At 42.4% G+C, this 15,004-nt stretch overlaps 1 protein-coding gene across 1 annotated transcript in view; it reads left to right on the top strand.

The window, feature by feature from the left end:
• Positions 1 to 15,004, top strand: part of csmd2 (CUB and Sushi multiple domains 2) — a gene marked incomplete at its 5' end in the record, with an annotated part of 568,918 nt that overhangs the window by 489,114 nt on the left and 64,800 nt on the right. The window contains 2 exons of the mRNA XM_080735514.1: positions 516 to 648; positions 1,615 to 1,792. Of these exons, the coding sequence (XP_080591640.1) occupies positions 516 to 648; positions 1,615 to 1,774 (293 nt within the window). The 3' untranslated portion in view covers positions 1,775 to 1,792. The remainder of the gene's footprint in view (positions 1 to 515; positions 649 to 1,614; positions 1,793 to 15,004) is intronic.

The raw sequence follows: 15,004 nt of genomic DNA on the forward strand, positions 1-15,004 counted from the left end.
GTTGACCAATCAGTACACTCTCAGTCCTTTGAACACTCCCCTCACCCAGGGCACGCTGAGTGTGTGATAAATAATGATATACAGTGTGCATAATATTATACATACTCAGTGGTGTAAAGTAACAAAGTACATGTACTGTACTGTGTTTTTAAGTAATTTTTGGGGGTATTTTTTTCTTGCTTCGGTATTTACAATTTTCAATACTTTTACTTCAACAATTCCAAAACACGCTAACTACCCTATAGCCTATATTATTTGGGACGTTTGAAAATAGCGGAGCTTGAAGATCGGCTATTTTCAGAAGATTCTTTATACATTTTGAACTTGTGAAATAGCACATTCTGCACAATGAGTACTTTCACTTTTTGTACTTTGTATATCTGCACATTTTGAGTATCTGACTTCTACTTGTTACAGAGTATATCTACACTGCAGGATTGATCTGAGTACTTCTACCATCACTGTGCTTACCATACGTGACTTACGGGCCATTCTCTTCTCTGTCTCTCCTCTAGAGAGCCTAGACCCCAGCAGAGACAACCCCGGGTACAACTTTGCCTCCAACAGTAGCTCAGTGGCAGCAGCCATCCTAGTGCCTTTCATAGCTATGATCATTGCAGGCTTCGCCCTGTACCTCTACAAACACAGGTAAGTTGAACAGTGTGACGGATCTGCACACGTAACTTTTTTAATAAAACAAATCTTAAAATTGTCCTAACTATTAAATCGCTAAACTTTTAGAACACCCACTCCGTTAATTTCAGCCCCAAAAGCCTTTTCTTTATTATGTTTTCTACATAGCCTTGACAGGGACTGTATTTCCCGGCAAAATAATGTCATCTCCCACATGATACACTACCGGCCAATCACAGCGCAGATCATACACCACCGGCCAATCACAGCGAGTCTTGCTGTCTCTTCAGGAAGTAGCTTCCCTCAGCAACTGTGTTTACATTGGTGAAGGAATCTTGCCTGCTACTCCCTCAATCCTGGTCTAAAAATGACGGGAGACAGCTCTACGGATGCGTATCAGCGAGGCGGAGGTGATCGCGGCGGCCGACTCCGGGCGAAAAATGGCCGAAAAAAGCATTACCGCTACTGACCACTAGTTGAGCAGCTCCCACAGTACAGCTTTAAAGGGATAGTTCACCCAAAAAATGTAAAAAACAAAAAAAAACAAAAAAAAACGTTTTAGCAAGGCTAAAACCAGCAGTGGTTTTCTTTGGAGACACAAAGCACCTGCTTTGTTATGGAGACACAAAGAGTCTCCTCAAATTGTCTTAGGAATGTGACAAAAACAAAAAAATATCCTTGGCTTGAATTCAAGTCTGCATGGGGTGAGTAATCGATAAAAAAAGGCATTTTTGGGGTGAACTATCCCTTTAAAACTACTCTGTAGTATTTAATAAAACTTTTCATTTCAGCTCAACTAGATCCAATATAATAGTTCGATTCCCGATCCGGACGACCTTTGCCGCACTCCCCGTCTCTCCCCCCATTTCCTGTCAGTCTACTGTCCTATCAATAAAGGCAAAAAGCCCAAAAACGAATCTTAAAATTAATTGAAAATGACACTTTTTAACACGTTTCTTTCATTTTGTCTTTCTGTCTCAGAAGAAGACCCAAAGTCCCATTCAACGGCTACGTGGGCCACGAGAACACCAACGGACGGGCCACGTTTGAAAACCCCATGTACGACCGTAACATCCAGCCCACGGACATCATGGCCAACGAGACAGAGTTCACTGTCAGCACAGTGTGCACGGCGGTATAGCAGCCACTTCCTCCCCAGGTAAGAATCCCATGCCTCCCAAGTTGGCTAACTGTGATATGTGTGGGCTTGATATATAGCTTTAGATGTGCAAGATATCAGGCCCTCCCAGCCTTCTGCCAGGGGCTCCTTTTGGCCGCGCACAATTTGTTAAGAATAGGAGCGAGGCGCCTTTTAAAAGTGTATTACCGCCTTCAACGTCCTGCCGCTTATCCCGCCAAATAGACTGACACTCAGTCAGCTAAGCAGAAGCAGGAAACTGCTGAAGCAACAACAAGCAGATTGTCAGAATCCAATTTCTAACTAAATATTTTATACCATATCCCTCAAGGATTTTCTAAAGGTCTGAAAGTCTCCCAAGTCCACACTCTGAGAGCCGCACCGGGAAGTCATTTGTGATTTGATTTCTTTTTTCGTTACGTTGCTCGCCTTATCTGCGTCTCTCATATTAATGCGGCTCCATAAGACGCTTGGTCTTGCTTTGTGTTCTATTGGAAAAAGTCAGAGATAGTGTATTTTCCTTAGTTATGGAATTGCAAGTAAAGCACTGTTGAAAATGGTGGTGCTTGGTGTGTCTGATAATACTTTAATGGGATTCCCTGTGTTTGTGCTCTCTGTTTCTCCCCCCACCACCATTGCCATCCCTCCATTCCTTTTTTGCTCACCTTTACCTCCCCCCCCCCCCTGTTTTTCACTTTTTCATGCATTCCCCTGTGGCCCAATCATCAACCTCTCTTACCACTTCTTCCCCTAAAACATATTTTTCCCCTTGCCTTCTCTTGCCCTTGCCCTTCTCCCCCCACGTCTTATCATCTCTCCTCCCTCCCCTGCATCCCTGACACCCCTGCATTCATCTTCCATTCAGCCAGGGGAAGAGAAGGGCGCCCAGTCTTTGCTTGCCTGCCAACAGAGGACACCCACGGTTCCCTGGGAACAGGGAAGAGAGAAGGCTTATTTTTAAGCCTGATTTCTGCTTAGTGGCGCGCCAGTGTAGCGCCCGAAAATAGCCCCGATCTACGCGCCCGCAACGCGTCACTGCCGCGTGGCATAGCGCCGTGTTGTGAGCTGGCTGGCGTAGACTGGCTATTTTTGGCGCGCGACACTGGTGTGCAACTAAGTCTGAATCGGGCTTTACTCGCCAAAATATGTTCAATACATTCTCACATCTCCTGCGATGGCAAACAAATTGACGAAAGAGAGAGAGAGGGGAAGGGGGAGAGAAAAAAAGACAGCCACGTCAAGACAACACAACAGTCCCCGGACACCGTCAACAGCTTCTGTCGTATATTTACATGTCTCCTTGTCATGTCTCCATACCATACCGAGGAATAGCTTCCACCGGAGAAATGCAGCTGGCAAGCGGAGCGATGCTGTGATGACTATTCTTTACTGTCCGATGCCAAAACCCAAAGGAATTATTTTCTGGTCAGCTCTAAGCAAAGAAAGCAGCGTAGATAAGCCGACATCCGCGAGTGAACTGTGCAATGGACGGCTCCGTCTTTCATTGGAGTTTTGAATGGGCAATTTTTTTTTTGTTCTTCTTTGTTTCTTACCCTGACCAGCTTCATTGGAGGCTGCGAACCTGTTGCTGAGGGTGAATTTTTTGTTCAATGTGTTTTGGAGGCTGTTTTTGGAGACACGGATACTTTTTGCTCTCAACAGTCCTTTTTTGTTAAAGCAGGGAGGAAATTCTGCTTGCTAAGGCAGCTGTGTCTGGAGCAGGGGTTAATAGGTAGCTGAGGCTGAAAAAAGCACTTAGTGAAGCTGCAAAGAGAAAGTGTGTTTGAGTTTGTGCGTTTGTGCGTGTGTGCGTGGGTGTGTGTGCTCCCATACACACATCTGTTGTGGCTGCATCAGCAATCTGCCCCAAAGCATCTCCTGTCTATCTTTGTTTTGTTATCACTACATCCCCAAAGATTCAAGCAGACACAAGACAGATAATTCAGCGTGTGCTGGCATTTCCCCCTCTCTGCAAGGAGCATTTTTTTTTAAAAGCTGAAGACAGGGCATAGAAATATTACATCCACAAGGATCCCACGGACATCAATACATCGATGTAGTCTCTATCAAGAAGTCGAGTGTACTGTATAGGACCATCGAGAGAAGGAACCCATGGTTACAGCGGTCTCCGGTGCTGCATCAAACTTTCGTCCTCTCTCTCTTTCGTTGTCGGGAATCCACATGCAATCACTTGACATTTTTGTGTCTTGGTGGGATTTTCTTTTTCTTGTTGTTGCTGTTGCATTGCATCAAGACTCACACTGAACAGAGAGTGTGGCTAGATGAGTTCTAGCCACCTTTCAAGGAGATGCACCTAAATGGACACTGTTAAATAAAGAGACAGGACTCTTCGGATTCGCTCTGCTCTCTCTACGCGCATGATGCAGGGGTCAGTTACTACCTTCATGCCACACATGTTTTGAGGAATATAAAATGGCATGGGCTGGGCCAAAGGTAGTGACATCCCTCCAGGGATACACAAAAGCCTTGGGACTGTTACTCTTGAAAAAGTTGCTCTTTTGTCCCCATAGTCTCAAAACATTATCGGAAAAAGTGAAATTTCTCAGTCTCACTGTCAGCCTTTTATTTTTGTTGTTTTCTCCAAGGCTAAATCCACCTCCACCTACAGTATATTTTAATTTGTTCAACAATTATGTACTTACCCTCAGACCAATATGCATAATACTCTCCCTAAACTTGGCCTTAGGGTGAACCAGGATGACAGATTTGTCACATTCAAACACCCTTAATCATTGTATGAATGTAAACCACCGAATGCGACGGGTACTGAGTCATCCCTGCTGGCTTGTGTTTCATTTCTCCAACCCCCTCCCCCCTCCCCCAAACAGCTTCATTCATTTGTCTAAAGCTGCATAGCTTTTTGTTCTGTCCTAGCCAGTCGTGGAAATGTCGCGGCAGGCTCCCTCAGAGCCGTCACTTGTGCAGCAATCACTCAGGTGCGCTTCGATTTGGAGATGATTAACCCATTTAGGCCTACAATTATTGAATGCTTTAACTATTGAAAAATAGCAGATATACAAGCTCACAACGCGGCACCGAGTGCCACGCTGCGAGCTTATAGATCTGCTATTTTTGAAAAAATGTGAGAGAATGTGTGCAAACTTTTCAATATATAATTTTCAAAGCAGACTTGATTTTGGGGGTCCTTGACATGAAAAAGTTTGAGAACAGCTGATTTAGAGGAAGGATATAGAAGTCGGGTCAAAGATCGGGTCAAAGATATTCAAAGACTTGCACACATTTTCACGATTTTTTCAAAAATAGCAGGTCTACAAGCTCGCAGCGCGGCACTCGGTGCCGCGCTGTGAGCTTGTATATCTGCTATTTTTCAATAGTTAAAGCATAAACTAATGGTTAAAGTGGTTCAAATCTAACGCGACTCGGGCGCGTTCCCGGTATTTGAGAGTTAAGCAGATGATTGGAAAATGGTGTTTATGCCTCCAGTGCCGCACGCATCACATTTCAATTCCTCGAAAGTAACACAAGAGATGGCAGCTGCATTACACTCATATTTGGTAACATCTGTAGGAATGCTACCACAGTGGCAATGCAAAATAAAGGCCGGGGGTTAAAGAGCGTTTTCTTCAGTTGGTTGATTACATGTCAGATACATTGCCAATAGAATTATGCTGAACGTGTACAGAAGCTTCAAAACATCACGACTCTTGCATCGTGTGGGTGTATGCAAGCAGTGGAATGCTATTTGTCTAAATAAGGCGACGGTGATGCAATTGCAGCATTGATGCCTTTTCCAGCTATTTTCTCTGAATAGCATCATCCATGTGGTTGTCCTATGTGTTGTGCAACAGCAAATGAGTGATGCTAGACTTTCACTGCCGCAAATTGAGCCATTACATGCAATTTTATGTCATTTCAGCTTCGCATTAACATCAGACATGTACAGTATGGGAGTCTCTCTTCTTCCATTATCACTGGGAGGATAGAGGATGGGTTGTCAGGTTTGCCTGTGCTTGACGCTAGCCTTCTAATACATCCATAATAATTAGGGCTGCCATGTGTGTTGTTTGACATATGTCCCTCCCTCTCTGTTTTAGGATAGTGTAGCACTTCTGTGAACTATACGAGAGAAGGACTTGCATGGATATTTCATGGCACATTGCATTATCAATGGGAGATCTGCACTACAGATGCAAATTTAAGCGACAGCAAAGCAAGCGCTCATGCAGGTTAAAAATTCAACCACGCTACCAATGTGTTTTCCAATAAAGGCCTTAAAATCACCTACATAATTTCTTTTCCCAAATCCAGAGCCTTTGAAACCAATCACCGTATTGTTCTTTCAATCCGTTTCACTCCGGCTTGGTAATTGCTTTTACAATTTTATTACTTCTAAAGCTCTGGCTTATCTCGACAGTGCAGATACAATATCGCTCCCGCATCCGCTCTGGTTGTGAATTGATGGAAAAGGCAATGATTGAATTACCCCAGAGATTTTGGTGGGGAGAGAGGAGCGCTTGCATTCACATCATCTCAAAGCCATTCAATTCACATAACTGTACATCACTGTTTTTTCTATCCGTTTCCCATCAATTCCTCCTGGATTACCCTGTATATGTGTGAGCCAGGCGATCGTCACCTTTTATTTACTTATTAATTTTCTGCTACGGTTGCTCTCTACCTCACTTCAGCCCCTCCCTCTCCTCCCACGGCAACTTTGAGAACATGTCGCCCCGTCCCTGTGTGAAGCTGAATTGACTATTTCACTGGCTAATCTGATTTTGCCAGCGCGAAAGGACAAGACGTCCCAATAACTCCCATGCAGGAGGGAGCCATTTTTACACAGCACTAGACCAATGTTAACCACATTAACACTTGCATCCCTATATTGGGCAAGTCATTACCTATACGTGAATATTTTCCAAAATGTTTAAAAAATATAGCAAAAGATTTGCTAACACTTCACGATGTGACGCGTTGTTTTTTTTGTGCGTCTTATGACAAAGAAAGTATATATGGCTTAACTGGTTAATTTAACTTTTGCTGTGCATCTCTATAATAGAAACTTGAAACTGGAGCCTTATTTACTTGTTCATTTCCTGCTCTCTATTCTCTACCTCACTTCCCCCTCCCACGCCTCCCATAGAAGCTGATTTTGTTGCTGGAATGATTTTTTCCATTCCAGCAACAGGTTTTTGAAAATATAAAATTATTTTGCAAAGGCCAAAATCATTCCCACTGACTTCATTACAGTGCCTTGGTTAAGCATGTGGACAATGGACACACAACAAACATGGCTATTCTGCTTACTTTTTCATCCTGATATTTTATTTCATCTGAACTGGCTGGCATTTCGTAGCTGCTGATCGATGCTCACTAAAGTTTTTCCAACACTAATGACTGCCATGTTCCTTTCTCCTTCGTATCCCTTTCTGCCTGTAAACACCCTGACAGGCACACACACAAGTACACCACACACATATACCCCTACAGAGGAAGCAGGGAGGTTTTTGCAATGTCTTTTTGATCCAGCAGACATAGATCATCTCAAATTATTCACACTGTCTCTCTTCCATCTCCTTTTCTCTCCCAGAGTAAGTGACATGCTCATTAGTAAGGGATTGTGTGTGTGTGTGTGTGTGTGTGTGTGTGTGTGTGTGTGTGTGTGTGTGTGTGTGTGCGTGTGCGTGTGCGTGTGTGTGCGTGCTCGCTCGCTTGTATGGGTGTGAGTGTGCAGGTGTTCAAACGTGTACATTTTCAGCCAAAGAAAACGATCCAAGTAATCTGGATCAAAGCAAATTAATTAGGATGATGTCACAAAACTTTACTTCCTGTGGATTCAATAGTTGCACAGGTTTTTTCTTTTTATATAGATCTAGAAAATGTGCACTTAATGTGCTGTCAAAATATTTAAATTTCTTCCCCAACTGGATTAGACTTGAAAGACCTGAGCAAAAAGTGAAATACTGAATTGAAAATGTAGATGAGTGAATTTTGGATGGAGCCAAGGCTGTAAGCGAAAGCGAAAGTCTTTTGTGATAGCAACCGCCCCCATACACAGCTATCCTTGCATATTTTAAGACAGAAACCGTTCATTTTTGTTATCAGCCAGACACAGCTCTGAGCTCTCCCCTCCTCGCAGGGGCACAGCTAGAAATCATGGGCCCCATGACACCTGGCCTCCCGGTCCCCTTAATAAGATTGAAAATACATGACAAATTTGGGTACAAGTGCTTTCATTTCAAGTATTCACCAATACCAAGCACGAGCATTTTCAATAGAGCTTTATTATTATTTAGCTTAAATGTGGACTAAGAAGGATTTGTCCCCTTGAAGTAGCTGGAACATAAATTATTCTACTCATTAGTTAGCAGTTAAAGCCTAGCAGTTGTTTAACAACCAAATACCTTACTACAGTCTGTCTGAGTTATCAGATCTAAACAGCCACTGTGTGATCTGATCTATGTTGTTTACAACACAGTGCAGCTCTAAAGTCTCCAAATTGGGCAAAGACATTTTAGACACCAGGAACTGGATGCCATGTAATTCAGCCCAGTGTCTCTGGCATGTTCCAGGGCCCCTGTGTAGGTCTCGGCCCTTTGAATCATTCGGGGCGCGACGTCCTGACTGATTGAACTTTCAGCTGCCGAAGAGTTTCCCTTGCCTCCATCACTTTAAGTTCCTGAAAGAGTGGCACCGCCAGCAGAAGCACTTTGTCTCACATCATGTAGAACCACAACTCTAACGCTATTCACCAGAAGCTGTGGGGAGGAGGGGAATGAATGGCATGTTGTACCGTAGGTCTATTTGTCACACCTCATGTCACATTGAGACTCATCTTTATTCACTGACTTTCCATTTTGTTGCTGCATGTCGACCAGTGATCAGTGACTGCATGTGGCATTCTTATCCATGTAGTCTCTTCTCATTTCACCACATCATAATGGTCTCATGCACATCTGGTATGTATGGATTTCACCCCACGATTGTGATTTGTGGTCAAATCATCGACATTTGTGTGGAGCTATTATTGAATGTATTTCACTTAAAGCTCCCCTATCCCAGTCCCTCACCTCTGTTTGTTTTCAGTGGAAACTGCAGATTCCGTCATAGGCCCTATGTCAATTTGAAGCCAATACAGTATGTGTTAACCTGGGAATGAAGAAGAGAACGCCCAGTTTATCCAGAGTATAACATAGCAAAGGTTATTTACAGAGAAATGTTTATTGCAGACTATATGAGATTATACATCCCTATATTCCTGAATATTTGTCTTTTAAGAAAACCAATATACTGTACCAGGGCTGTTTATTTCCTTTGTTTCCTTGTATATTACATTGTTTTATATCTGTCGACTGGATCTGTCCAGAAAGACCACTCATAACAACACAACCCTTAGCGCCGGAGCAAAAGTACCATGGACTTTCAAAGCCTCAACAAGGGGGAAAAAAACGTAAAATGAACAGAGCAAGGCAAAAGTGGAGCAGAAATGTTTTACTGTTGACCAAAAGGCGTTGTTTGTTAACAAGCGTACAAACATGGACATGAGCAGACTGCCGAGAGCCTGAGAACTGAAGGAAAGAACATCTCTGTGGAAAGAGAAATGTGCGAGCGAACAAAAACATTTTTTTTTGTATAGAGATATATTTTTATGGAAATACATTTGTAATATAAAAAGAGGAGAAAAATGGATTGACATATCTGTAAATGTTTTTCTTTTTTTCATTATTGTAGTACAAATGCTAGTGGGGAGTATATAAAAATATCTCTATATATATATATATAAATATATATAAATATAAATATACAAAGATTAAAAATAGAAACAAATCTTTTTGTAAATGTAAAAAAGATTGTACATAAAAGTTTACATACATACTGTACATATGTAAGACCCACCATGGCTTGTCTGCAATATATAAAATGTATTTTATCCGTCTGTATATGATGCTTTGCATTGTGTCTAAGCTTATTCTACTTTCTTGAACTTGAAACTTATTTTGAAGGTTTTGGAATAAAATATAAAACCTAATGTGCCTCAACTTTTTCCTTTTCACTACTACCATGACGGGACAGGAATGTGTGTTTTAATAAACCTTACTGCTTGTGTTTTCATTTTATTGAGTTGACAGCATGTACGGAAATTGTGATATATGATAATGTTTAACTTTACAATTATTCGCACCATCTGCCAAATGAAGTATATAATGGTGAATTCCAGGGGGAAAGTGGTACATCATCATTTATTAAGTGCTTATTCTATGGCAGGTTACATACTATAGATCTTCAGCGATAGCAACTTCAATCTGAACATCCATTAACATTATGTAAGCCAAGCCCCGGAGTGCTTTCTGTGACGCTGTATATTTTAGTATGTACAGTCAGCACGTTTACAGTCAAAGGTGGAAGTGAGGCTTTTAGTAGTCCATTGAATATTCATTGGTTTATTAAGTATAGTTCCTCCCAATAGTCACTTTTTTATGAGTTATTTAAATTATATGTAAATTCTACATGTAATGACTGATGAGTACAAAACTACATTTCTGCACTGTGGAATATAATTATTTGTTGACTCTGTTAGGGTTGAGCTCATCCGCACTGCACTGAAATACTGTCCGCATATGGAGCGTACGTCGGCCATTGCGTTGCGACGTAGCTTGAAAGAGTGGCAGGCAGTGCAGTGGTGGATAGTAACAGAGTAAATTTACTTGATTATTGTATTTAAGTAGAGATTCTGAGGATCTGTAGGCCTACTTTACTTGAGTATTACATTGTTTTGATACTTATTAGTCTTACTTGAGTAACATTTTGAATGAGCTTTGGAGACTCCACTACAAGTGGAGTACATTTTGACCAGAAGTATCTGTACTCTCAAGTACTGTGAGTACTTCGTCTATCTGTGTCTTACAGTATATTAGAAGATAAAGCACACAGTTGGGACAGATTCTTTTCAGATACTACTGCAATTAAACAGGCACTTGACCCACTGTCTCAGATTTCTTATTCTTTAAAGTTATTTGTTTTCACTTTTAGATTCGTATTGCTCTCCTATTTCTTCAGGATTTCTGTCTAAGAGCAACCTATCAAGTCAAGATCTTGCGTGTGGAAAAGTACTACTTATAAGCCTACATACTAAAACTGCTCAAAGAAATGAAGGGAACAAAATGTTCACTTAATTCTTTGAGCTTTCTTTGAGCAGAAAGTGTATTGAGTATTGTACTCAAATAAAGTCAAATAAATTAAGGGAACATTTTGTTCTCTTCATTTCTTTGAGCAGTATGTAGGCCTATGAGTAGTACTTTTTAAAAATGTGTTAGATCTGTATGTCCAGTACTACTGTACATACAGTACTAAAGTGTCTGGAACTTGAAAGAGGTGCAGGTGTTCCCCTAATTTAACTGTTATTGAATTCCACAGAATATCTTGTGGGAATAACTTCCCCTATTAATTATATTTGTACCTTCCATCGCAACAAATTGTAGGCTTTTAGCAGACGCTCTCATTGAGAGCAACTTGACTGCATGGTCATTGTAAGTAATCGACCAATTAATTGCTTGAAAAATAAAAATGCTACAAATAACGACCTAAAACCATTAGTAATAATATACAGGGCTGCTCTCTCGCATGCGCTGAGCTTAGTCCGATAAATATAAGGCAGAGGTTGGACAAAATTGTATTATTTAGTTTTTCAACTGATTCTGTCAGGAAATTAGGTCTACTAGCCAGGATAAAAAAAATCTACCCTGATCTGCTCATGGCAAATACCCACAGTGGCCAAATCAAGTTGGGCTCCCATCGACTTTCTATATAGGAGGAAAATACCCAGAAAAGAAATCTGCTTTAAGTAGGATGTGAGGGGTCTAACTAGGGGTTTGTCATGATGCTGAATCCATTGGAAGCATTTGTTTTGCACAAAAAACATTCATTGGCCCCAGAAAACGCCCACAAAAGGTGATGACTCATCACTTTTCGTCACTAAACCATCGTTTTCTGGGGTTTTCGGTCGGTGATTTAGCGACGCGGTCGGTGATTTAGCGACCCGGTCGGGAGGTTGCGTGGCAGGTTAGCCTAACTGAGGTAACGGTCGGGAGGTTGCGTGGCAGGTTAGCCTAACTGAGGTAAGGTTACTGAGGTTAGGTTTAGGGTTAGGGTTAGGGTTAGGGTTAGTAGGTCGGTGGAAGCGACCACCGGTCGATGGATTTACCTACCCGGTCGCTGGATTAGCGTCCCAGTCGGTGGAATTAGCGTCCCGGTCGATGGAATTAGCGTCCCAGTCGGTCGATTTAGCGACCCGGTCGCTCGCTGTAGTGCCGCGGTCGGTGATTTAGCGACCCGGTCGCTCCATTTAGCGACCCGGTCGCTCGCTTTAGTGCCGCGGTCGGTGATTTAGCGACCCGGTCGCTCCATTTAGCGACCCGGTCGCTCGATTTTGCGACCCGGTCGCTGAAAACTACCGACCACGTCGCGACCCGGTTGTAGGTCGCTAAATGATCTCGCCCTCTCTCCATACATACTTGCTAAAACTCTATCCAACAACAACAGTTCTGTTAACTGTTGTACTGTAGCAAACGACAGTTATGGTAGCAAGCTCATAACACTCATCAAGTGATATTGGCCACTTGTTGGAAGGATAGCTTACTTTATATTTTTGTTTTAGCTCATTAAAATTATAATTAAAAGCAACACTGAAGTGAGCCAGTAGTGTGAAGTGATAATCAGAGTTGGCCATTATTTCCCTGGCCTACGATGTGTTGGCAGGCAGCGGATCTCGGGCACAGTTTCAATTTGATAAACAGAGTCGTGATGCAACAGCATTGCTCATTTTAAATCCCCAAGTTGCATATAGATTCGCAGGTCAGTATCTAAATCAGGGGTCTTTCCCGTTTTCAGGCCAAGGACCCCTTAGCTGAGAGAGAGATGGAGCAGGGACCCCCCACAACCTGTTCATAGATTCCATATAGTTTCAGTGGTTGACAGCACGATCATCAGTGTATTTTGGATTCATGTCAATTTGTGTTTTCAGATATTTAACCCCCTTGAACCGTCAATACTTAATAAACTTGACCTTTCACTCTGTACTTAGTCTGCTCTTTTTCCCTTTTTAGCCGAAAATAGATGATCTACAAGCTCACAACGCCTCGTGCTGCGAGGGGTTGTGAGCTTGTACCGTAGATCTGCTATTTTTGGCTAAAGTTCTCAGAATATGGACGCTAGGGTTCAAGTGGTTAATATAAAAAAGGAGGAAAAAAATGTTCTATCACTCAAAGATTTGGGGGACCGCCTGTAGTAACTCTGAGGACCCCCTAGGGGTCCCGGACACCCTGTTGAAGACCCTTGATCTAAATGCTTTGCTCAATTAGAGACCGAGAACAATCTCCAAGCAGGGGTCATCATCAATATGTCTGTAGACTCTGTACATGGACAAGTGTGTCTGTGGCAAAGACTTGGTCTTGTCCGTGGCAAATTTTAGATTTTCTTTATGATTATTTTGATCATAAGACCCAATTACTGAATGCCAAATCCAGATTTTCTTCAGAACATGTATGACACTGATTTACTTTATGCCATTACGACACAATGGCATATTAAGAGTCCACTAGAACATGGTTCTCAAATGTTTTTATTTGCAAGAACCCCCTTAACTCTGAGAGTGTAGAAATGTAACCAAACGGACCCGTAATGGTCAAATGTTGCGCCAGTCTGCAATTAGAGGCGGCCGTGTCCTGAGAGGCTGTCTGGTAATCAGAAGGTGACCTGTCCGCCGGTTCTTTCAGCATTATTATGGATCCCACTGGAGTTCTAGGCAGAGTCGCTAGGCCTTATGGTCTACTACTGTATGGAAGTTTTAATGTCTATGGATCACCACACTCACACCGGCGTGCGTGTGTGCGCGCCCTTTACGTGCGTGCCTCTGTGTATACACGTGTGTATGTGCGCGTGTGTGTACTCTTGTCTCATCCAAGTATTGGCAAGGTTAAAACCTTTTTCTTGATTGATTAAATCAACAGCTATACGTAGGTCATTAGTCACTCCTGTTCCCGACCTGCTTTCCACAGTAATTAATCAAAGCCTCTGTCAAAGTGGCCCCGGCCGGAGGAGAGTGAACTGCCACAGCAGCCGTTTAGGCAGACGCCCGCAGGAGCCGGACCTTAAAAGGGTAAAGAGCGTCCGCGTTTGTATGTTCCAGTGCACATCCCCGGTCAGGCCAGAGGACTGGAGGGTATTGACTTCACCCCTGTTCCACTTCATCACCGTCCGAGGAGGCAAATCAAAAGAAAGCCATTGATTCCATTTCCAAGCAGATAAATCATAACCCCCCCCCCCCCCCCCCCCCCTCTCTCTCTCTATACTTCCCTTCCTCATCTCCCTGACCGCAGCCCCAGTCTCACTGCCTCCTCATCAGGATCCAATCTGGGAGTCACGAGTCAGTCCCATGTGCTGCTTAAAGTACACACTTTGGCACAACCTTGATGTGTTGTAACTACAAATATTGGCGGGGTGTCTTGCTCCTTTGCTCCGATGATTGGAAATTAATAATCCAAAATAGTCTACGCCTTGACTGACGTTGCATGGTTCAACAGGTCTCAAAGTCACTCTTTTTGCACATGCATAAGCAATCACAAACAAAGCAAATTCTGCTAATATATTACTCCAATCACAAAACCAATAGCAGCAGTTGTTTTTAAGAAAAAACATCAGACCTGCAGGTCCATAAACGGATCTTAAAACAGTAAAGTCACTGGAAGCTGACATTTTTCTTTAATTATAATAATAAGTCCGTACAGTGTCTTGTGATTTTGACTTTAATCCTAACTTTGAGAGCTCAAGGGTGTGCTTTACCGTGGTTATAGCCGGTACAACAGCGTTGCTGCAGGAACAAGGCAGAGCAAAGTTCCGCTGAAGTGCCTATAACTATGGTAAAGCACACCCTTGAGTGTAATATTGCAATTATACAAGTTACCATTAAAAAACACGTCAACTCCATTTAATTGATATTACGATATTTGACAGAAATGTCTTTAATGCCAGACTTTTTTTTACATAACATTATAAATGTACTTATTTTGATCATAAGACCCACTTACCGAATATCAGTCTCCATGTTTTCTTCACAAGATGTATGCCACTGATTTATGACACTATGACACAAGTCAACTAGGACAGTGGTTCTCTTTATTTCCGAGGCCCCCATAACCAATTTGTGGACTCTCAGAGTTACAGACCTGTAAAGGTAATTTATGGCTTTAGCTTTTT

The sequence above is a fragment of the Nannobrachium achirus genome (assembly GCF_963921795.1).
Source record: "Nannobrachium achirus genome assembly, chromosome: 10".
NCBI lineage: Eukaryota > Metazoa > Chordata > Actinopteri > Myctophiformes > Myctophidae > Nannobrachium > Nannobrachium achirus.